Source organism: Leptodactylus fuscus, chromosome 7 (assembly GCF_031893055.1).
Source record: "Leptodactylus fuscus isolate aLepFus1 chromosome 7, aLepFus1.hap2, whole genome shotgun sequence".
Classification (NCBI taxonomy): Eukaryota; Metazoa; Chordata; class Amphibia; order Anura; family Leptodactylidae; genus Leptodactylus; species Leptodactylus fuscus.
In genome coordinates, this window is record NC_134271.1 from 1,448,452 (window position 1) to 1,473,787 (window position 25,336).

At 45.2% G+C, this 25,336-nt stretch overlaps 1 protein-coding gene across 4 annotated transcripts in view; it reads left to right on the forward strand.

Annotated features, from left to right (window-relative positions):
• LRP4 (LDL receptor related protein 4) overlaps positions 1-25,336 on the forward strand; it is a 57,728-nt gene that overhangs the window by 18,077 nt on the left and 14,315 nt on the right. For 2 of the 4 annotated variants that reach the window (XM_075280746.1, XM_075280748.1), the window contains exons 2-12: positions 11,333-11,479; positions 11,749-11,865; positions 12,140-12,253; positions 13,350-13,466; positions 13,755-13,883; positions 14,010-14,129; positions 14,495-14,620; positions 15,241-15,366; positions 15,641-15,775; positions 15,917-16,042; positions 16,129-16,359. In XM_075280746.1, the coding sequence (XP_075136847.1) occupies positions 11,333-11,479; positions 11,749-11,865; positions 12,140-12,253; positions 13,350-13,466; positions 13,755-13,883; positions 14,010-14,129; positions 14,495-14,620; positions 15,241-15,366; positions 15,641-15,775; positions 15,917-16,042; positions 16,129-16,359 (1,488 nt within the window). Of the gene's footprint in view, positions 1-301; positions 614-11,332; positions 11,480-11,748; positions 11,866-12,139; positions 12,254-13,349; positions 13,467-13,754; positions 13,884-14,009; positions 14,130-14,494; positions 14,625-15,240; positions 15,367-15,640; positions 15,776-15,916; positions 16,043-16,128; positions 16,360-25,336 lie in introns of those variants that run through there. The other 2 variants (XM_075280747.1, XM_075280749.1) reach the window with 2 other exon arrangements.

Here is a 25,336-nt window from a genome sequence, read left to right on the forward strand (position 1 = left end):
CCTGTAGGTTGGGGGGTGGATGGGTCCTGTAGGGGGGATGGGTCCTATACATGCGTTAAAGTGTATGGGTCTGTGAAAAAACATGGCTGACACAATGAGGCCCGTGCATGCGCCATCCTCGCCATTTCCGGACCTGTATGCGGGCTCTGGTCATGGAGTCATCAGGTTTCTGTCCTTTGTCCCAGTGACTCTGAATGGAGCCATCAATGTTCTGGAGGAAGTTGTGGCCGCGGGATCAGAAGGCAAAGGGTTAAGTGGTTGTCTGTTACCTTGGAAACCCATCAACCCGCACAATCACTGAGGGCCCCAAATTACATTTATTAATTCTATTTCTTGCATTGATATAAGATGGTGGTGAAGGTGGACAAGTCCTTTAAGGAGATCCCGGGCAGTGGCTGTGAGGTGCGGGGATTATTCCAGGAAGATTCATGCTGTGAGCAGACAGCGGGCCGTGCTGTGACTGTGATGGCAATGTCTTACTGAGGACAGATGGCGGACAGCGATTTGATGACTTCTTTTTCTGCATGAATACGATCATCTCTCGTCTGCGCCGATGGCGGTTCATTAGATCCAGACGGTCAGCCTGGGGTCAATAACACTTGATCTCCATGAGGTAGCTGTATATAGATTCCTATACGTAGCGTATACCCTGTAGTGTGTGTACCGTATGTCGTGTGGTCTGTATGCTCACACGCTGTCAGATAAACAGGACGGTATTGTATTGTAGTATTGCGGTATTATACAAACACTACGTGTGTAAATATCTGCTCTCGGCCGTGCCCTGGGGTATCGGGAGGTGGATGCATTTGGCTGTGTACACATTGGGCAGAGCCTTGTCGATGGTGTTGGCTATATCTGGGGATCAGGACGGTCTCCAGGTCCGGCCCCGCTGCAGGAAGATTCTCCAGCCATTATTTGTATTACTGAGCAAATAAGCAGCAAAAAATGGAAGGAAACGGAAAACCGCAAGTTGGCATCGCGTTGTGTCACTGCTGAGTGCAGATCTTCCTGGATCCGGTTACAGGATGGTGTCTATCTAGTAACAGGTAGTGTCGCGCTGACAGTCCTGAGGCCCGACCTATGAGATGGCTCTGGAGGGCCCGACCTAAGAAATGGTTCTAGAGACTCCACCCTATGAAATGGTTCTGGGGGCTCCACCCTATGAAATGGTTCTGGGGGCTCCACCCTATGAAATGGTTCTGGGGGCTCCACACTATGAAATGGTTCTGGGGGCTCCACCCTATGAGATGGTTCTGGGGGCTCCACCCTATGAGATGGTTCTGGGGGCTCCACCCTATGAGATGGTTCTGGGTGCTCCACCCTATGAGATGGTTCTGGGGCTCCACACTATGAAATGGTTCTGGGGGCTCCACCCTATGAGATGGTTCTGGGGCTCCACACTATGAAATGGTTCTGGGGGCTCCACCCTATGAGATGGTTCTGGGGGCTCCACCCTATGAGATGGTTCTGGGGCTCCACACTATGAAATGGTTCTGGGGGCTCCACCCTATGAGATGGTTCTGGGGCTCCACACTATGAAATGGTTCTGGGGGCTCCACCCTATGAGATGGTTCTGGGGGCTCCACCCTATGAGATGGTTCTGGGGCTCCACACTATGAAATGGTTCTGGGGGCTCCACCCTATGAAATGGTTCTGGGGGCTCCACCCTATGAGATGGTTCTGGGGGCTCCACCCTATGAGATGGTTCTGGGGGCTCCACCCTATGAGATGGTTCTGGGGCTCCACACTATGAAATGGTTCTGGGGGCTCCACCCTATGAAATGGTTCTGGGGGCTCCACCCGATAATCCACCGGAGGGTCCTCTGATATTCTGGTGGGCCGGCACATATAGCGGCTCTGCTGTACATTTAGCTTACTAAATACTGGTACATTGCAGTGGTTCGATGTCCCCTACGCACTAGACAGGAGGTCCCATAGACCGGTCATATCTCGGTGGCCGTTCCTGTTGTTCTGAAGGGCGATGGGCCGTTATTAGAGATATTTGACTTCCTTTTCTCTCCTTATTTACCACACGTACACTCATCCTGGCCGAGCATGCAGGTATATAAGGAGGTCAAAGGGAATAGCTGTCGGTGACACAGACATTGGGGGTGTTTGTGCATCTTTACGCCTCGAGCACAAGGTTTATTGGAGCTGTGATAATGCGGCACCTATAGCAGTCTATAGACTATACGGGACCCCCGAGACGCGTCCTATAGAGGACACACGACTGGACACCGGTCGGGGCCTGGTTTACGTTTGTTCATTGCCTTCTTGTCCTTTATCCGCATTTGCCCGATTCTGGTTATTTGGTAGATCTCGGCACATTCCTCTGCTGTGTTGGACATGGCCGGGCCTTACGTCTAGAATGTGTCTTGTCGGGTCGGCTGAAGACGTCTGCTTGTAAATACTTGTCCCTCCATAGACAATGATCCGGGCCTTCTCCTCCCCTCCCCCACTACGCAGACCTCTCTGTAAATCTCTTGGAGATGGATTATTAGACATGTCAGACAACCAGCATACTGAAGGTCCAGAGTCCTGCTTGTCCGAGCCGATGGCCGGAGTGGTATGGGGTAGTCTCCTCCAAGACGCGGGCACGTGCTGGGATACGATATGTCTCACATTCCCTATGTGCTCCGCAGACTTGTGCCTTGGCGTTGCAGACTATTGTCTCATGTGCCCGGTGATGTGGACAGTATGGCGACTTGTGCCGCTCTCCAACATAGCTGGCGTTGCTGCCAGGCTGCGGCCTAATCTCCTGATCTGAGGGGTGAGGTACAAGGCGCCTCTGGGGTTCAGCTATACATGGGGGGAGGAATCGAGGGCAGATCTAATGGGCTCCTCTATCCTGACCCAAAGTCATTGTGCCTGTAGTGATGGAGTGGAGGGGGCAGAGAGCGGGGCACGTGGGGCAGATATCATATCTAAAGGCAAAACTGTCTTAGGTGCCCATAGCGACCAACCACAGCCCATAGCAACCAATGACAAAGCGGCTTTCACTGCCTTCAGCCACCACTAGAGGGAGCTCAGGGCCTTTCTGTATACGGTGTTATTATTGAGCTCCCCCTAGTGGTGACTGTACATATCGGGGATCAGTGGTGCTGCATCGGGGGCCACTACAATACCAGAACAGGAGACTTGCTGGGACTTAGTGTAACGCGCTGAGCTGCAGGACGCTCTGACTATTGTACAAAGTGCCGAAGCCTTTGGGCAGGATTTACAGCGGCAGATGGGAATGTGATGTGTGTGACTTGTGACGGTGAAGGGTGCGGTGCGGCGGAGAATTGATTGTGACAGATGACAGTCAGGCCGCGCCTCGTACAATCCGCACTATAGTTCTATCCAGGCCGTGCACAATCGTCTTCTTAATTTAGTTTTCCAAGTCAAAATCAGGCCAGAAAGTCTGGCGGCGCTAGAGCACAAGACGAGCCACACCGATCTGGTTCATGATACTCATCTTTCCTAATATCCTGAATGGCAGATGTGCTTAGTAGTGCTGATGTCTCTGTACATGAATGACAAGGATGTGTATGTGTGATGTCATAGAGCAGGGGGATGTGTATGTGTGATGTCATAGAGCAGGGGGATGTGTATGTGTGATGTCATAGAGCAGAGGACTCGCCCTCCCCTCCCCCCTTCATAGATTTGTTTCCCATCACAAATTGCTGCTTACCCTTAGTGGGGTCGGGTCCTCCGGTGGGTGTAACGCCGCTGCCATTGTAGTTGCTCTTTCTTTTGATTTTCAAAAACAGAAGTGACCCCAGAAATGTCTGACAGTCGCTATGTAAAGATATTGTAGAGGTCACAGGAAGAAATAAAAATCTCAAGAATCATCACAAATGTTTAATAGATCTAGAACAATCCAGAGAAGAAGACGAGTATACTCAGGGCCAAAACTAACTGTTATATACTCGCAAGGTACATCAGTGTAAGACCAACCCTAGAGGTCTAATCCATCAGATCTTACAGCTCAGCTTCTCTCCTCTATCCCTATATATCACACAGCTCAGCTTCTCTCCTCTATCATATACCCCTATATATCACACAGCTCAGCTTCTCTCCTATCCTATACCTCTATATATCACACAGCTCAGCTTCTCTCCTATCATATACCCCTATATATCACACAGCTCAGCTTCTCACCTCTATCCTATACCCCTATATATCACACAGCTCAGCTTCTCACCTCTATCCTATACCCCTATATATCACACAGCTCAGCTTCTCTCCTCTATCCTATACCCCTATATATCACACAGCTCAGCTTCTCTCCTCTATCCTATACCCCTATATATCACACAGCTCAGCTTCTCTCCTCTATCATATACCCCTATATATCACACAGCTCAGCTTCTCTCCTCTATCCTATACCCCTATATATCACACAGCTCAGCTTCTCTCCTTACAGACTTCCTGCAGACTGTATACTCATCTCTGTCTGGATGACATGACCACATCCCTTAATGTGGACAGGTAAAATGAATTGGTCTTGTAATAAAATCTATCAGAATAGTCAGGTTAGTAGGAAACCCTGATGAGGCGGGCTCCTCTCTTGGGGTGGGCTCCTCTCTTGGGGCGGGTTCCTCTCTTGGGGCGGGTTCCTCTCTTGGGGCGGGTTCCTCTCTTGGGGCGGGTTCCTCTCTTGGGGCGGGTTCCTCTCTTGGGGCGGGTTCCTCTCTTGGGGCGGGTTCCTCTCTTGGGGCGGGTTCCTCTCTTGGGGCGGGTTCCTCTCTTGGGGCGGGTTCCTCTCTTGGGGCGGGTTCCTCTCTTGGGGCGGGTTCCTCTCTTGGGGCGGGCTCCTCTCCTACGTGGTCACCTCTGTATTTATTTTATGTGGACCCTCCCTCTGTATTTAGGGTCCTGGACCTGCTTCTCATTTTGGAGGAGGCCTCTCTGCCAAACCCAATTTACAGTCTATATTTCTGGATAACATTTCGGTATGATGTAGAATTTTTGTCTTTTTCTTTTGCCTCCTATTTATATGTAGTAATACACAGTCAGTATTTTGAGGTTCCTAATGTGTATACGGTCATACAGAGTGCTAGCCCCTCTATGACATCACGTGACCCTAAATTCCATCCCTGTAATGGGGTAGTTCCTAGGAACCTGCCCGCAGAGCTCACAGTCTAATTGCAGTGACCCGCACAGAACTTCACCTCCCGACCAGATACATTGTACATTCTCTTTAGTCTCCCATTTCGTTTCATCCCATTCACATTGCGCAGTTTTTTTGTTTAGTCTCTCTCGTTTATTTGTGTCCTTTTGAAGACGTTCACCCCACGTGGGGCGACATGTTTTATATGGGTGACCGCTTTGCCTTTGTTTTGAACCCAATAAGTGTTAGACCTTCCCTGCGGACAGACCTGTCTGTGAAGTAATTCTATTATTTCTATTTGATGCACAAACATGCAGCCCCCCCCCCCTCCATTGCTATGTAATCCCCCCCCCCCCCAAACCCTCTGCTCCCTCTTTATCCCCCCTGCTGCGTATCAGGGCGAATCTTCCCCTGCAGGGGATTGTGGGAATGTTTCAGTCCCGGATCACCCCTGGAGCCGGATAATAAGCGGCTTCAGAAAGCAGACCCCAGGAGCTTGGCTATGTAGGGCCGGGAACAGTAGGGGATTCCTTGTCTTTCTAAAGGGGCCTTGCACAATTCTTCCTTATTTTCTTACACTTCATTTGGGAGGGGGCTTGGGGGGGTGGGGGGATCTTTCACATCCATAGATGAAAACAAGCAGCACTTTCCCCTTGGTGCGTGTTGTGTGCGGAGATGCCACCCCTGTTGTGTGTTTGTGTATTTGGGGTTAGGTTGTGTTGTCCATATAGTGTGCCTCATTGCACAATGGGCTCTCAGCACCTGCAGCGCCCGGGTACAATGAGCGGCCTTACAACCCCTAGATCTCGCTGGGGCCCCCTGCTGGTTTTTTAGAACCCCAGCTCTTTGCAACAATAACTTATCCCAAGGACTGGCACTGGTTTTGGGCAAATATTTCAAGGCCTCTGTTTCTCGTCCATTCTTCTTCAGCCAGAATGAGGCCGAGGCTTTTATGTGATGTTTTATGTGGGCAAACTTTAAATGCACAGTAAAACCTGCGGCGTCTCGCTAAACGCCAGATTTACGGCAATAGCCTTACTTTCCCCTATAATTTAAGGGGGGGGGGGCAAGATTAGGCAAATTATGTTTGTGCATTGTACAATTTTCTGCTTTTACAGATCAGTTCTGGACAAGTGATGGACACACAGGTGCAGGGTTTGTTACAAGGCAGCGCTCTGTACTGTGACCAAGACGGATTTTTATCCTCCGTAAGCTTAATATGAATGACAGAAAGCCAAGCAGGGAACTCGAAAACCATCGAATACTCATCGAGCAGGAAAACCTGCCGAAACCAATATACCCCTAACGTCTTAAAGGGGTTTTCCAAGTAGTCCGTCATCCCTTGCTTCTGCTGGGGTTTTGTGTGCGCTCCTATGTTCACCTGTATATGGGGGTGGCTTTATTTCTGTAATGTATTCGGTCTGCCCCCATAGTACTAGCTGTGCGCGCTGGATCGGAGGCGGACGCTGATCACATGACCCAGGATCAGAACCAGCCCAGAACTCCTGTGTTAGTCACATAGAAAACCATGAAGGAAGGAAGTGATGGTGTCTTTAAGAACCCTTTAAGGGGTTGTCTGAGACTGCCAATTCCTGTAGGTCATTAGTATGAGGTCTGTAGGGTTCTGATACCCAGTCCCCGCACCGTTCAGTTGTTCTGAGCTTTCTGCTTCTGGTGAGTGTCGCTGTCACAGCTCGGAATGATTCGGGCGCTTGTCCCCGGTCCATCATTTATCACCTATTCAGTGCCTGGGTGATGGACCCTTCTGACCCGGACGGTTCCCATATACACAGAACTTCTGCACAAACCCAACATTTCACATGGTGCTGGCCAACGCTCTATCATAAATGGCGGTGTCCTTGGTCCCACCTGATGGTGTTGGAGGGGAGAAGGGGCAGGGGCGCTGGATTTTGTTATGCGATGGGTCAGGAGGAATAGTTGTCTGGTCTGCAGCGATCTGGTCTCCGGCCCGCCGACTTATTATTGTTCTTATCATTTGGATTTTTTTTGCGCTTTCAGCCTTTTTTTTTTTTTCTAGAACCTTCTGTAAAAAAAAAGATTTCATAAAATTGTAATTTGTGATGGGTGAACTCTGCAGCTTATTTTGGGACTTGTGTGTCGGGGCCATTGGCACGGTATGGAGAAGGGATGAGAACGAGACCTCGATAATTAGGGGTACTGGTGAGAAATCCCGGCCTAGTATAGAGAACCACATCCGTGCCTCAGTCCTGGCGGCCATGTTTGTTGTTGCCCATAGTCACTGAAGGTTTAGACTCCCCTCCCCCTCTATTAGTGAAGGAGAAATGGAGTAGTTGCCCATAGCATTAGGGTTGCTATGGTAAATAACCAGGCGGTTGCTAAGCGATGAGCCACTATACAAGGTCATGGGGCACTTTGTAGGGTCCGAGCAGGTGAAATTGCTGCCTCTGCTTTATCCTTATTGACAGAGACTTAAAGGGGCGGCTCCCAGTGTCCTCTCCTTTAATGCCTGATGTTTCTGCGTTTTGTTTCTTCTCTCCCAACCTGAGGTGGTGAAAGGTCAGATCCATAAAGTGGAGGCATTGACTGCCGATACTGGCTAAACAATGGCCACGTTAACCCTTCTAGTTTATGGTTATTGGGGGCGGTTTTTGAGACCGTGATGGCGAGTCCGATCTATCCCGAATTGCTCCAGACAATGCAGCTGTTCAGCGTGAAGGTCCTTTCATCAGATTCTCATTCATAGCCTCTGTCTGTCGGCCATGACATGTATGTTGGTTTATCCAGGACTGAGCGGTGCTATGGAGAATCCTGGGCTTTGTAGTCCCCACAACTGTACCCTGGATCTTGTCATCTAAACCAATGGAACCAGGATCGGGCGTAGCTTACAGCTTCAAGGGTCTTTTTTTCCAGAAATGTTACCAAGCTTGTCCATGGGCAATGTCTGGGGTCCAGTGGTGGGATTGGGCACAGCCCTTGGACAAAGGAGACCCTTCTAATCTTAGACAACCCCTTAGACGTCTCTCATGTATCTGCACAGTTCTGTAGACATTGGAACGTTTGGCTGGGGGATGTGAGACTAGGCCGCACCGCAGCCCCTTCATTTCCTGCCTGGGGTGTCATGGAGGGCCTGGTCCTTCCTTCCGCTTTCCTTCGTTTCACTTCTCGAGGTGTGACATCTGCTTGTACTGCTGATATTCAGCATATCCAGAAAATGTAATGTCCGGCTGTCACACTGATAACAGCAGTTTAGGGGGAGTACCCAACTCCAATGTGTATGGGGTATCCCGGTAAAGAAGGATTGGGATTTTTGGGTTTTCGACATGGCCCATATCTGGTGTAACCGCAGGAGGCAATGACATCTTTCCAGAAGACCACCATATAGTCTTCTACATATTGGCCGACATCTTTGAGAAGTTCCCTTCTGTAGACCATTTTCAATGAGATTTTGGGAAGTCATCCTAACAAGGCCTCTTCTGTAGATGATAGTGAGACCCTAATAATGTGTGAGAAGGGGGAGACTCCTAATCTGATCAGCGGGTGCGTGACCATGACCTCTCCCTGAGTGTGCGCGGCCTGTCCTTTACCTAATCTGATTCCTCGCAGGCCGCTCTGGGTTTGTACGTACATTACGGTTATTATTCTCCTATTTCGGGTCTCATTATGACAGAATTTGACTGATGTTCTGATCGTAGGAGCTGACAGTCTGCAGGAGCTCGTGTATACTTTCCGTTGTCTACGTGTCCCTTATCTTGTACTGGATTTTTTTGAGTTTCTCTTCCTTGTGTTTTTCTGCATTTTCTATCAATTACTTTCGGTTGTCATCCGGTTCCCTTGGAAACAGGCAGCGGTTTGTCCTCACTTTGCTGCAGGAGATTGGCTTCGTGTATTGAGCGCCTCTCCGTGTACTGCGGACAGCCATTTATAGGCCACACGGGATGAGCCGCCTGTGAGCGTCCTCTCCGTGTACTGCGGACAACCAATTATAGGCCACACGGGATGAGCCGCCTGTGAGCGTCCTCTCCGTGTACTGCGGACAACCAATTATAGGCCACACGGGATGAGCCGCCTGTGAGCGTCTCTCTGTGTACTGCGGACAACCAATTATAGGCCACACGGGATGAGCCGCCTGTGAGCGTCCTCTCCGTGTACTGCGGACAACCAATTATAGGCCACACGGGATGAGCCGCCTGTGAGCGTCCTCTCCGTGTACTGCGGACAGCCATTTATAGGCCACACTGGATGAGCCGCCTGTGAGCGTCCTCTCCGTGTACTGCGGACAGCCATTTATAGGCCACACGGGATGAGCCGCCTGTGAGCGTCCTCTCCGTGTACTGCGGACAGCCATTTATAGGCCACACTGGATGAGCCGCCTGTGAGCGTCCTCTCCGTGTACTGCGGACAGCCATTTATAGGCCACACTGGATGAGCCGCCTGTGAGCGCCTCTCCGTGTACTGCGGACAGCCATTTATAGGCCACACGGGATGAGCCGCCTGTGAGCGTCTTCTCCGCCACAGCCCAAAAAATACTGTAAATCTGGTCAATGGGTCAACATGAGGCGCCCAATGGTCGAGCATCTTTATAGAGACTTCTCTATAGGACTTCAAAAACTTGCCTGTCGGAGACGTGATTTAAAAATAAACTTGCAAAAATGCCTAAAATTCCAGGTGCTCCTCGAAAATGGCAGAAAAAGAACTGCGTGTGTGAATGAAGCCTAAAAAGGTTTTTCCGCTGCATGACCAGTCACACCCCATAGACTCGCAGCACTGTCACTTTAAACAGCGGCCATGTTTTTCTGATCCTGTACATCCCCTTTAATTCTGTACAAGTAGCTGTAAATTATCAGCAGATAAGTGTTTGTTTTGTATTTTTTGCTTTCCGTAATCTCGAGTCTCTTGGACGGTTCAGAAAAGTTCATCAAAGTGCGGGATAATTTTTCTGTAATCTAGATGAAGGCGTTGGGGTTGGAGTCTGGTAACGTAAACTTCAGGCTTTGCGGTCTTTCTATCTCGTCTTTCATTCGCCGCGCTCTGTTGTGTCTGTATTGTTTGGCAGTGGAAATAATTAACCCCGTATGCTATGGAACGGCTGTTACTCTTTCCCTCCCTGTCAATGTGAACAGGCCGGATGGAGGTTGAGTATAAACGGGTCATTGTCTTTGGGGAACAATACATGAGTGTGCGGCGTGTAGGGGGAGGGGAGTCTGCGTGATATGGGGTGAAAGAACGGAACTGATGGGCGACTGAAGTGGGTCAGTGTCCGCTTGGAGCCCATGTGGACTGTTTGATAGAAATGAGATGTTTTTAGGGTCTGAACAGGTGGAGGGAATCTGGGTCACCATCATTTGGGCTTCTTCTGATCCTCACCAGATTTGTCTTCTCCTTCCAAATCCTTGTATAAATGATGGGTTCTTCTAGGAAAGCTGGGTGACGCATCCATGTGCCACTTATAACACTGGTGTCTGTATACGTGCCAAAAAGAGTCCTTTGGGAACTTTCTCAGGCACCAAGGCCCAGGCACTTTCTCCCTAGAATTTTTTGTAAATTTTCGATCCATTTCATTGGTTTCTTGGTAACTTTGTAAGAATTGATTAGTTTGTATCTCTGGAACAGGTGAAGGCCCTTCTCACCTTGCGCCCGCTCCAGACTTGCTGCTCTTCAGTATCCGATTCTCTCTGTTATGAAGCGGGATATAGATCTGACAATCTGTTTAGGTTACAGTTCTGCCTCTTTTCTGTATGTGAAAGCAGGCGATATCGCAGAACGTTGGCCAAACCCCCTCATTTTGGTGGGATTTCCCCAGTATGTTTGGTGGCAGCCTGACTGTTCCTCTCGTTGTAGGAGGCACTTGAGGGATGTAGGATCGGACATGTTGGTTTTCCCATTACATGAATGTTTTTAGGGAGATGGAGCGCCAGTTATGGACCACACGTATGGCTAGCTTTTCTCTGTCTAGTTTCCTTGAGCTCTCATTTAGCCGTCATACGCTGGTTAGCACATCCAGGCAATTGTGATAGCGTTGGCAGTCACTTTAATACCACGTTTTTGGCTACACTTGAATTTTGACACGCAACACCACAATTCACTGTGTCTACTAATATATGACGTCCGTGGCCAGCTTTACTCCATTCTGTGCGCTGACTGCTGATTGCACTATTATAACTGAGAATGAGGATGACTTGGATATCTAACATAAGATCTGGTGCTCTTAGGACCTGCTGGTTATATGCTCACTAAGTATTTCTACGGTTCTTCCAGGGCTTTCCAGTACTTCGGAGTGTGCGTGTGGACGAAACCACTTCACGTGCGCAGTAAGTTCGTTTGGAGAATGTACGTGTATTCCTGCACAATGGCAGTGCGATGGCGACAATGACTGTGGGGACCACAGCGACGAAGATGGCTGCAGTAAGTAGTATACATGTCACCAGTGCTCTGGGTATATATATACATATATACCCATGGTGGCCACAGTTTGGTTGACTTCTTAGCTGTACCAGCTGGTAGTGTCGAGGTCTGGGAAGACGTCTGGCTAGGCTGGGGTTTTATGCTCCCATGACACTGGCTCTTCAATGACTGCTTCTTGTGGGTCCTATATGACATGTAGGTGGATGTCCTTGGTATATACAGCTTGTAGTACATGTAATATACACATCTGTCATGTTTTATTCTTTTAGTGCTGCCCACTTGCTCTCCTCTCGACTTTCACTGTGATAATGGGAAGTGCATTCGTCGTTCATGGGTGTGTGATGGGGACAACGACTGCGAGGATGACTCCGATGAGCAGGACTGCCGTGAGTACTGTGGTGGAGACTTTATATATGATGCACAGCTGACCTCCTGAATACCTTCAGACGTGCCATGGTTGGGTCTGCAGGCTTTCTATCAGAGACCCATAAGCTTCTGGGATGTCCATGCAGATTTATCCCTTAGGCTGAAGCCCACGCCCGGGCGCTGATAACCTGTCGCACTATTTCTAGTCTGATTTCTTTGTAGTCTATGTCTGCACTGTGAGCTAGTAAGGTAGGCTGATGTTCACACATCTCATTTTCTGTATCTTTCCTACAGCTCCGCGAGAATGTGAGGAGGACGAATTCTCCTGTCAGAATGGATATTGTATCCGGAGCCTGTGGCACTGCGATGGGGACAACGACTGCGGAGACAACAGCGATGAGCAGTGTGGTAAGACTGTGTATAGGGCGCTTGTTCTATGTGCCATAGGAAGTCATCCATGTGACATCAGTGGGATAATCTTATATGCATGGCCACCTTAAAGGGGTTGTTCTGCTGCTAGCACTTATCCCCTATCTAGATTTGGTGGGGGTCTGACCGCTAGGTTCTCTGGAAATCTCAGGGTCCTGTAGTTTTACACTGAAATGAATCATCTGGAGGTGGCGCATAATCGCTCTCGGCTGTCTGGCAGTCTCGTAGAGTGTAATGGAGCGCCTCGGACACGAGTCCATCTCCCCGCGCTAGCACAAGCTACTGGACCCCAATTCTGAAGCTCAATGGAGGTCCCAGCAATGGGACTGCCATCAATTCTGTGGATGGGGGATGAGTCAAACTTTTTTTCTAAGCTTGATTGTACATTTTTTTTTTTAATTCTAATTAATTTTTTTTGCCCTTGACTATGGGGGCGGCCATCTTGCCTGAGCTTCTCCTCTGCTCTAACAGCATTTAGTGATCTGCTTTACAGCTATGGCCATAGACAGTAATAGATTGGAGGCGATTCTTTGAGGTTATGGGAGACCTTCTTAGTGAGCAGCCGGGGAGAAGCTGTGACCTCATCTATTGTCAGTAATCGATAGACTGTTAGGTCAGTGGTGTTATCTTCTATTGTAATCCTGTCTGTGTGTCGGTTTAGTGGCAGATGTCGTTGTACATTATTACTGTAGATATTGACTATATAGACTATTGGAGATTTCCCGGTAACCCCTCCCGGTCGCTCTTCGCTCATTAGACATCACTACAGGCACAATCGAGAGTAAATAGGTTGTTGGCTTATCATAAGCAGGTTAGGAGTTTAGTTAATGGAACATAAGGGAAGTTAAGGATTGTTAACCAAATATTTGCTCAGGAGACCAATGAGCTTTAAGGTCATTCAGGGTGGAGGTTTTTGCCTTTGTAACTCTATTGGAGCAGAGCCCTTCATGTGAAGTTGTTTGATCTCCAACAAGGCTGTGACTGTCCTATGAGTGGCTCGAGGCAGCTGTCCATATACTCAAGACCTCCATGAACGTGACGTCTTCTGTAATGACCCAGTCTGATCTCCCTCCAGATATGAGGAAATGCTCCGAGAAGGAGTTTGCTTGCTCTGATGGAAGTTGCATTGCCGAACATTGGTTTTGTGATGGAGACACTGACTGCAAGGATGGATCTGATGAGGAATCTTGTCGTAAGTACTTGCCAATCTCTCTGAGATAGACAGAGGACATTAGGAGGAGTTGTGTAAAGGCTAAGATTCTCATCTAGGTTACGTTACACTTCATAAAAACTTCAAAAAGTCTACTTGTCTGGTGCAGGATCCAAGAAGGTGCTATAGTCTTGAGATCTACCATTTAATGTCTTATGATGAAGCAAGTTGCCTTCCTGGCGTGCACAAAGCCTTCTCATGGACACCACTAGTTGGCGCCACCAGCGGTGAACCATTGGTACAGCCACTGATTCGATTTTCTCCCAACAGCCTCGGATGTACCGGCCCCCAGCTGCAGCTCCGAAGAATTTCAGTGCGCCTATGGACGATGTATTTTGGATATTTATCACTGCGATGGCGATGACGACTGCGGAGACTGGTCTGACGAATCGGACTGCTGTGAGTACGGCTGCCTCTTCTCTGGTGTCCTGACTTAGCCCTTACAGTCCTGTCTGTATTTGACCTTCCTTAGCTGCGGCTCTTCTCACTTCTGTACGGTATTAAACAGATCTATTACATTTGCAGCTTCTCACCAACCGTGCCGATCCGGAGAATTTATGTGCAACAGTGGACTGTGCATAAACTCAGGCTGGCGCTGTGACGGGGACGCGGACTGTGACGATCAGTCAGATGAGCGGAACTGCAGTAAGCATGTGGAGTCTGTTATGTGAATTGTGCCAGCTCACGAGTGCCCTGAATAGAAGTGCCATAAGGCCTCCGGCGGCTGTAACATCTAAGTAAAGCAAACAGCTGTTCAGTTTCCCTGCAGCGCCACCACAGGGGGAAATAAAGCATTGCATGGTGTCCATTGGAAGAGCCATGGACATGTCGCGTTCTCTAGACACAAAGAAGCTCTTAAAGGGGGTGCATGTCGTAAGTTTAGAGCCCTATACCAGGGTTAGGTCACTGATCCGCTCCCCTAGATTCAGTGTAGACTTGTAATAGTGTATAATATACAGGATGGTGTGTATTGTGCCCAGTATCTTCATCGTTCTGTCTAACCCCCTCAGCGACCTCCGTCTGCACAGCTGAACAGTTCCGGTGCAAAACAGGCCGATGTGTGCGACTGTCCTGGAGGTGCGATGGCGAAGACGACTGCTCTGATAATAGTGATGAGACCGGGTGTGAAAAAACTGGTGAGTTATAAAGGGGCATAAAAATAGATTGTGGAATGGGGTCGGCGAGAATGTAAGGGGTCAGGTCAGGAAGAATGATGGCTGCCAAGGGTCAGGTCAGGGCAGACAGGGAAAGGGAATGTGACAGGTCAGGCTAAGCCAGGGAGCTGCATGTGAACAAGCGAGAGTCGTGATAGTCACTTCCCCATCTGCTACATTGGTTCTAATCAATATATAACTTGATTTAAAGGAGTTTTCCAAGTACTTTGACAATGATGAGGTTTCCTTAGAATAGGTCACAAGTAGAATATCCTTGGGGATCGAATATCCAGGACCCCCACGGATCAGCTATTTGCACCAGCTTCTCCCTAAGTGCTGCTTTTGCTTCACAGACCATGTGTCCTCACACTTATCAGTCATAGCTCAGTCCCATTTAAGTGAATGAGCTGAGCTGTAATACCAGACACAGCCACCGTACAATGTGTGGCGCTGTGCTTGGTAAGTAGTGATCAGGCTGATTGGCTGGGGCCCAGGTGTCTTACATAAAGCCTGACATCCCCTCTAACCCCTCTCTTGCATCAGTTGCGATATTTTACCACCAGGGGGCACTTTTGTCATACGTTGTGTTCCATCCATGACAGGAGCTCCGCAATGTGCTCAGGACCAGTTCTTGTGCAGTAATGGCCGCTGTATCGGACAAAGGAAACTCTGCAATGGAGTCAACGATTGTGGCGATGGCAGCGACGAGAATCCACATCAAAACTGCCGTGAGTGTAATTCTTCTTTTTTAGGGGATTTTCAGGATTAGCAGCCGACTTACTCACAGCGCCACACTTGTCCACAGGTCATGTCACAGAATTGCAGCTCCGCTCCATTTGCTTTTCTGATGTTTAGTTACAATACCAGACAGATCCTGTGGACAGGTGTGGCGCTGTTTTTGTAGAAAATAACCAAAAAAAAAGTCAATGTTTCTCCTTCTGGACTGCACCTTTAAATATGACTGCTGGTACAGATTTATCACTTGCTCTCTTGTTTTCTCAGGACCCCGTACAGGAGAAGAAAACTGCAACCACAACAATGGCGGCTGTGCGCAGAAGTGCCAGACGGTGCGGGGGCTTGTGCAGTGCACTTGTCAGACAGGGTACAAACTTAAGGAGGACGGTCGATCGTGCCAAGGTAAGAAAAAAACTGTTTGTCCTAGGACACAGCACTGCAAGGAAATTTGGCTGAGATGCAATACCAAATACCGCCTGTGGACAAGGGGGCAGTGTGGAGGTGCTTATTGGTAACCATGTCCTGTATTCTGGGTCCACACAGATGTAAATGAATGCGCAGAGGAAGGGTATTGTAGCCAAGGTTGTAGTAACACTGAGGGCGGCTTCCAGTGCTTTTGTGAGTCCGGATATCAACTGCGACCGGACAAGCGAAGCTGCAAGGCATTAGGTAAGATCTCTGCCAGGGTCGCAGTGGGCTTTCTGGGGTCATGGATGGTCACTTGTAGATTCTGAGGATTCTCCTTCATTCCTTAGGGCCAGAACCAGTTCTGCTCTTCGCCAATAGGATTGACATTCGGCAGGTTTTGCCGCATCGCTCGGAGTATACGCTGCTGCTCAATAATCTGGAGAACGCCATTGCCTTGGATTTCCACCATCGACACGAGTTGGTCTTCTGGTCAGATGTCACACTGGATCGTATCATGAGCGCCAATCTGAATGGTAGCAACGTGCAGGAGGTGGTGTCCACGGGACTCGAGAGCCCAGGTGTGTGCTGGGGCAATCGGGGCTGTAAAGAGTTAATGACTGCTGATGTGTCCCCTGGTCCAGTGTAATGGGGCGCCCTACAATAAATTACTACATTATCATAGTCCGGTGCCTGAACTTGTTAGAGCGCCCCCTGGTGTCCTGGTCTAATGTTACAATAAGGAAGGTGGAAGAGACGGCGCTGCAGCCCTGACCCCATGTGATGATGCACAGGCGTCTAATGGGGAAGGATCCACTGCCCAATATGGAGGCAAAGCTGACGCAATGGCCTGCAAATACACAAAAGCTTTATTCTTCTACCAGTATAATAACGCGCAGTCCTGACCCCGACTTACTGGAGTCACTCAGACTTGCTTGAGAAAAATCTGCCTTTATTAGGGGTCGAGACATTGCATTTTTTCAGGCTACTGGAAGAATAAAGCTTTTGTATTTTTGGACGCTGTTGTCACCATCTTTATTTTTGGCCACCTAAAGTGTCCAGTGCCAGTCACAAAAATGTTCTAATTGGTTGGCATAATGTTGGCAATCGCTGCCATCTGTGTATAAGAGGATCTATGTGGTGGGACTGAGCATGTGTGACCACCACTGGGCACTCGGAGAGAATGACAATAACTCCAGGGGGCGCCACTCCAGGTTTGTAAGACCAATAGCTAGAACTGAGGGCGTAAAAATATTCAGAACACGAAATTGTCATGTTTACTCCACTCTGTTACACCAAGTAACGTCTATTCATGGAGAAGACCTTATAGGCTTAGTTCACACAGGGGGCAGAAGGGAGGATTTTGGCACCGAGAGCCGCCTCACTCCTGGGCCAATATCCGCCTGCCACGACTGTCGCGGCTTTTCCCTCTGGAGTAGGCTCAAATGAATGGGCTGAGTCCGGAGGTTGCTGCCGCCAGGCAGACACGAATCCGCCTGAAGAAAGGGCAGCTCGCTTCTTATTTCCACTAGCGGCAACATGCCTGACAGTCTCCATAGACCACCATTGTGAGGGGGCAGGTTATAATGTGGATACCGAGCCATAATCCGCCCCCTCTGTGCCCCTGTGAATGGGCCCTTAGGAGACTGCAGTGAGGTCCATTGTGCATGTAGATGCTCTGTGGTCCAAGAATTTGGTGACACTTTGTGGTTCTGACATCATACAGTAATATTGAGATGGTAAAGGGGGACAATGTCCTGACCTTGTGACTTTCAGGCTCCAGATCTCCCCGTATACTACAGCTCGGAACGTGAGACCCATCATGTTATAGCCAATAATATCAGTTACCTCATACATAAATGTGACCTGTAACTATTTAGCATATGATCAGTTCTGCAGATTCCTCTTCTCATGTAACTATTTAGCATATGATCAGTTCTGCAGACTCCTCTCATGTAACTATTTAGCATATGATCAGTTCTGCAGACTCCTCCTCTCATGTAACTATTTAGCATATGATCAGTTCTGCAGACTCCTCCTCTCATGTAACTATTTAGCATATGATCAGTTCTGTAGATTCCTCTCATGTAACTATTTAGCATATGATCAGTTCTGCAGATTCCTCTCATGTAACTATTTAGCATATGATCAGTTCTGCAGATTCCTCTTCTCATGTAACTATTTAGCATATGATCAGTTCTGCAGATTCCTCCTCTCATGTAACTATTTAGCATATGATCAGTTCTGCAGATTCCTCCTCTCATGTAACTATTTAGCATATGATCAGTTCTGCAGATTCCTCCTCTCATGTAACTATTTAGCATATGATCAGTTCTGCAGATTCTTCTTCTCATGTAACTATTTAGCATATGATCAGTTCTGCAGATTCCTCTTCTCATGTAACTATTTAGCATATGATCAGTTCTGCAGATTCTTCCTCTCATGTAACTATTTAGCATATGATCAGTTCTGCAGATTCCTCTTCTCATGTAACTATTTAGCATATGATCAGTTCTGCAGACTCCTCCTCTCATGTAACTATTTAGCATATGATCAGTTCTGCAGACTCCTCCTCTCATGTAACTATTTAGCATATGATCAGTTCTGCAGACTCCTCCTCTCATGTAACTATTTAGCATATGATCAGTTCTGTAGATTCCTCTCATGTAACTATTTAGCATATGATCAGTTCTGCAGATTCCTCTCATGTAACTATTTAGCATATGATCAGTTCTGCAGATTCCTCTTCTCATGTAACTATTTAGCATATGATCAGTTCTGCAGATTCTTCTTCTCATGTAACTATTTAGCATATGATCAGTTCTGCAGACTCTTCTCATGTAACTATTTAGCATATGATCAGTTCTGCAGATTCCTCTCATGTAACTATTTAGCATATGATCAGTTCTGCAGATTCTTCCTCTCATGTAACTATTTAGCATATGATCAGTTCTGCAGATTCCTCTCATGTAACTATTTAGCATATGATCAGTTCTGCAGATTCCTCCTCTCATGTAACTATTTAGCATATGATCAGTTCTGCAGATTCTTCTCATGTAACTATTTAGCATATGATCAGTTCTGCAGATTCCTCTCATGTAACTATTTAGCATATGATCAGTTCTGCAGATTCTTCCTCTCATGTAACTATTTAGCATATGATCAGTTCTGCAGATTCTTCCTCTCATGTAACTATTTAGCATATGATCAGTTCTGCAGATTCCTCTCATGTAACTATTTAGCATATGATCAGTTCTTCAGATTCTTCCTCTCATGTAACTATTTAGCATATGATCAGTTCTGCAGATTCCTCCTCTCATGTAACTATTTAGCATATGATCAGTTCTGCAGATTCTTCTCATGTAACTATTTAGCATATGATCAGTTCTGCAGATTCCTCTCATGTAACTATTTAGCATATGATCAGTTCTGCAGATTCTTCCTCTCATGTAACTATTTAGCATATGATCAGTTCTGCAGATTCCTCTCATGTAACTATTTAGCATATGATCAGTTCTTCAGATTCTTCCTCTCATGTAACTATTTAGCATATGATCAGTTCTGCAGACTCCTCCTCTCATGTAACTATTTAGCATATGATCAGTTCTGCAGACTCCTCCTCTCATGTAACTATTTAGCATATGATCAGTTCTGCAGATTCTTCCTCTCATGTAACTATTTAGCATATGATCAGTTCTGCAGATTCCTCTCATGTAACTATTTAGCATATGATCAGTTCTGCAGATTCCTCTTCTCATGTAACTATTTAGCATATGATTAGTTCTGCAGATTCTTCTTCTCATGTAACTATTTAGCATATGATCAGTTCTGCAGACTCTTCTCATGTAACTATTTAGCATATGATCAGTTCTGCAGATTCCTCTCATGTAACTATTTAGCATATGATCAGTTCTGCAGATTCTTCCTCTCATGTAACTATTTAGCATATGATCAGTTCTGCAGATTCCTCTCATGTAACTATTTAGCATATGATCAGTTCTGCAGATTCCTCCTCTCATGTAACTATTTAGCATATGATCAGTTCTGCAGATTCTTCCTCTCATGTAACTATTTAGCATATGATCAGTTCTGCAGATTCCTCTCATGTAACTATTTAGCATATGATCAGTTCTTCAGATTCTTCCTCTCATGTAACTATTTAGCATATGATCAGTTCTGCAGATTCCTCCTCTCATGTAACTATTTAGCATATGATCAGTTCTGCAGATTCTTCTCATGTAACTATTTAGCATATGATCAGTTCTGCAGATTCCTCTCATGTAACTATTTAGCATATGATCAGTTCTGCAGATTCTTCCTCTCATGTAACTATTTAGCATATGATCAGTTCTGCAGATTCCTCTCATGTAACTATTTAGCATATGATCAGTTCTTCAGATTCTTCCTCTCATGTAACTATTTAGCATATGATCAGTTCTGCAGATTCCTCTTCTCATGTAACTATTTAGCATATGATCAGTTCTGCAGATTCCTCCTCTCATGTAACTATTTAGCATATGATCAGTTCTGCAGATTCCTCCTCTCATGTAACTATTTAGCATATGATCAGTTCTGCAGACTCCTCTCATGTAAATATTTCGCATATGATCAGTTCTGCAGATTCTTCCTCTCATGTAACTATTTAGCATATGATCAGTTCTGCAGATTCCTCTCATGTAACTATTTAGCATATGATCAGTTCTTCAGATTCTTCCTCTCATGTAACTATTTAGCATATGATCAGTTCTGCAGATTCCTCCTCTCATGTAACTATTTAGCATATGATCAGTTCTGCAGACTCCTCTCATGTAAATATTTCGCATATGATCAGTTCTGCAGACTCCTCTCATGTAACTATTTAGCATATGATCAGTTCTGCAGATTCCTCTCATGTAACTATTTAGCATATGATCAGTTCTGCAGACTCCTCTCATGTAAATATTTCGCATATGATCAGTTCTGCAGACTCCTCTCATGTAACTATTTAGCATATGATCAGTTCTGCAGATTCCTCTCATGTAACTATTTAGCATATGATCAGTTCTGCAGATTCTTCCTCTCATGTAACTATTTAGCATATGATCAGTTCTGCAGATTCCTCCTCTCATGTAACTATTTAGCATATGATCAGTTCTGCAGATTCTTCCTCTCATGTAACTATTTAGCATATGATCAGTTCTGCAGATTCCTCTCATGTAACTATTTAGCATATGATCAGTTCTGCAGACTCCTCTCATGTAACTATTTAGCATATGATCAGTTATGCAGATTCCTCTTCTCATGTAACTATTTAGCATATGATCAGTTCTGCAGATTCTTCCTCTCATGTAACTATTTAGCATATGATCAGTTCTGCAGATTCCTCTTCTCATGTAACTATTTAGCATATGATCAGTTCTGCAGATTCCTCCACTCATGTAACTATTTAGCATATGATCAGTTCTGCAGACTCCTCTCATGTAACTATTTAGCATATGATCAGTTCTGCAGATTCCTCCTCTCATGTAACTATTTAGCATATGATCAGTTCTGCAGATTCCTCCTCTCATGTAACTATTTAGCATATGATCAGTTCTTCAGATTCTTCCTCTCATGTAACTATTTAGCATATGATCAGTTCTGCAGATTCCTCTCATGTAACTATTTAGCATATGATCAGTTCTGCAGATTCCTCTCATGTAACTATTTAGCATATGATCAGTTCTGCAGACTCCTCTCATGTAACTATTTAGCATATGATCAGTTCTTCAGATTCTTCCTCTCATGTAACTATTTAGCATATGATCAGTTCTGCAGATTCCTCTCATGTAACTATTTAGCATATGATCAGTTCTGCAGATTCTTCCTCTCATGTAACTATTTAGCATATGATCAGTTCTGCAGATTCCTCCTCTCATGTAACTATTTAGCATATGATCAGTTCTGCAGATTCCTCCTCTCATGTAACTATTTAGCATATGATCAGTTCTGCAGATTCTTCTCATGTAACTATTTAGCATATGATCAGTTCTGCAGAGTCTTCCTCTCATGTAACTATTTAGCATATGATCAGTTCTGCAGATTCTTCCTCTCATGTAACTATTTAGCATATGATCAGTTCTGCAGAGTCTTCCTCTCATGTAACTATTTAGCATATGATCAGTTCTGCAGATTCCTCTCATGTAACTATTTAGCATATGATCAGTTATGCAGATTCCTCTTCTCATGTAACTATTTAGCATATGATCAGTTCTGCAGATTCCTCCTCTCATGTAACTATTTAGCATATGATCAGTTCTGCAGATTCCTCTCATGTAACTATTTAGCATATGATCAGTTCTGCAGATTCCTCTCATGTAACTATTTAGCATATGATCAGTTCTGCAGATTCTTCCTCTCATGTAACTATTTAGCATATGATCAGTTCTGCAGACTCCTCTCATGTAAATATTTCGCATATGATCAGTTCTGCAGACTCCTCTCATGTAAATATTTCGCATATGATCAGTTCTGCAGACTCCTCTCATGTAACTATTTAGCATATGATCAGTTCTGCAGATTCCTCTCATGTAACTATTTAGCATATGATCAGTTCTGCAGATTCTTCCTCTCATGTAACTATTTAGCATATGATCAGTTCTGCAGATTCTTCCTCTCATGTAACTATTTAGCATATGATCAGTTCTGCAGATTCTTCCTCTCATGTAACTATTTAGCATATGATCAGTTCTGCAGACTCCTCTCATGTAACTATTTAGCATATGATCAGTTCTGCAGATTCCTCTCATGTAACTATTTAGCATATGATCAGTTCTGCAGATTCCTCCACTCATGTAACTATTTAGCATATGATCAGTTCTGCAGACTCCTCTCATGTAACTATTTAGCATATGATCAGTTCTGCAGATTCCTCCTCTCATGTAACTATTTAGCATATGATCAGTTCTGCAGATTCCTCCTCTCATGTAACTATTTAGCATATGATCAGTTCTGCAGATTCCTCCTCTCATGTAACTATTTAGCATATGATCAGTTCTGCAGACTCCTCTCATGTAACTATTTAGCATATGATCAGTTCTGCAGATTCCTCCTCTCATGTAACTATTTAGCATATGATCAGTTCTGCAGATTCCTCTCATGTAACTATTTAGCATATGATCAGTTCTGCAGATTCTTCTCATGTAACTATTTAGCATATGATCAGTTCTGCAGATTCCTCCTCTCATGTAACTATTTAGCATATGATCAGTTCTGCAGATTCCTCCTCTCATGTAACTATTTAGCATATGATCAGTTCTGCAGATTCTTCTCATGTAACTATTTAGCATATGATCAGTTCTGCAGATTCCTCTCATGTAACTATTTAGCATATGATCACTTCTGCAGATTCCTCTCATGTAACTATTTAGCATATGATCAGTTCTGCAGATTCCTCCTCTCATGTAACTATTTAGCATATGATCAGTTCTGCAGATTCTTCTCATGTAACTATTTAGCATATGATCAGTTCTGCAGATTCCTCTCATGTAACTATTTAGCATATGATCAGTTCTGCAGACTCCTCTCATGTAACTATTTAGCATATGATCAGTTCTGCAGATTCTTCCTCTCATGTAACTATTTAGCATATGATCAGTTCTGCAGATTCCTCTCATGTAACTATTTAGCATATGATCAGTTCTGCAGATTCCTCTTCTCATGTAACTATTTAGCATATGATCAGTTCTGCAGATTCTTCTTCTCATGTAACTATTTAGCATATGATCAGTTCTGCAGACTCTTCTCATGTAAATATTTCGCATATGATCAGTTCTGCAGACTCCTCTCATGTAAATATTTCGCATATGATCAGTTCTGCAGACTCCTCTCATGTAACTATTTAGCATATGATCAGTTCTGCAGATTCCTCTCATGTAACTATTTAGCATATGATCAGTTCTTCAGATTCTTCCTCTCATGTAACTATTTAGCATATGATCAGTTCTGCAGATTCCTCTCATGTAACTATTTAGCATATGATCAGTTCTTCAGATTCTTCCTCTCATGTAACTATTTAGCATATGATCAGTTCTGCAGATTCTTCCTCTCATGTAACTATTTAGCATATGATCAGTTCTGCAGATTCTTCCTCTCATGTAACTATTTAGCATATGATCAGTTCTGCAGACTCCTCTCATGTAACTATTTAGCATATGATCAGTTATGCAGATTCCTCTTCTCATGTAACTATTTAGCATATGATCAGTTCTGCAGATTCTTCCTCTCATGTAACTATTTAGCATATGATCAGTTCTGCAGATTCCTCCACTCATGTAACTATTTAGCATATGATCAGTTCTGCAGACTCCTCTCATGTAACTATTTAGCATATGATCAGTTCTGCAGATTCCTCCTCTCATGTAACTATTTAGCATATGATCAGTTCTGCAGATTCTTCTCATGTAACTATTTAGCATATGATCAGTTCTGCAGATTCCTCCTCTCATGTAACTATTTAGCATATGATCAGTTCTGCAGATTCCTCCTCTCATGTAACTATTTAGCATATGATCACTTCTGCAGATTCCTCTCATGTAACTATTTAGCATATGATCAGTTCTGCAGATTCTTCCTCTCATGTAACTATTTAGCATATGATCAGTTCTGCAGATTCCTCCTCTCATGTAACTATTTAGCATATGATCAGTTCTGCAGATTCTTCTCATGTAACTATTTAGCATATGATCAGTTCTGCAGATTCCTCTCATGTAACTATTTAGCATATGATCAGTTCTGCAGACTCCTCTCATGTAACTATTTAGCATATGATCAGTTCTGCAGATTCTTCCTCTCATGTAACTATTTAGCATATGATCAGTTCTGCAGATTCCTCTCATGTAACTATTTAGCATATGATCAGTTCTGCAGATTCCTCTTCTCATGTAACTATTTAGCATATGATCAGTTCTGCAGATTCTTCCTCTCATGTAACTATTTTGCATATGATCAGTTCTGCAGACTCTTCTCATGTAACTATTTAGCATATGATCAGTTCTGCAGATTCCTCTCATGTAACTATTTAGCATATGATCAGTTCTGCAGATTCTTCCTCTCATGTAACTATTTAGCATATGATCAGTTCTGCAGATTCCTCTCATGTAACTATTTAGCATATGATCAGTTCTGCAGATTCCTCCACTCATGTAACTATTTAGCATATGATCAGTTCTGCAGACTCCTCTCATGTAACTATTTAGCATATGATCAGTTCTGCAGATTCTTCCTCTCATGTAACTATTTAGCATATGATCAGTTCTGCAGATTCCTCTCATGTAACTATTTAGCATATGATCAGTTCTGCAGATTCCTCTCATGTAACTATTTAGCATATGATCAGTTCTGCAGATTCCTCCACTCATGTAACTATTTAGCATATGATCAGTTCTGCAGACTCCTCTCATGTAACTATTTAGCATATGATCAGTTCTGCAGACTCCTCTCATGTAACTATTTAGCATATGATCAGTTCTGCAGATTCCTCCTCTCATGTAACTATTTAGCATATGATCAGTTCTGCAGATTCCTCCTCTCATGTAACTA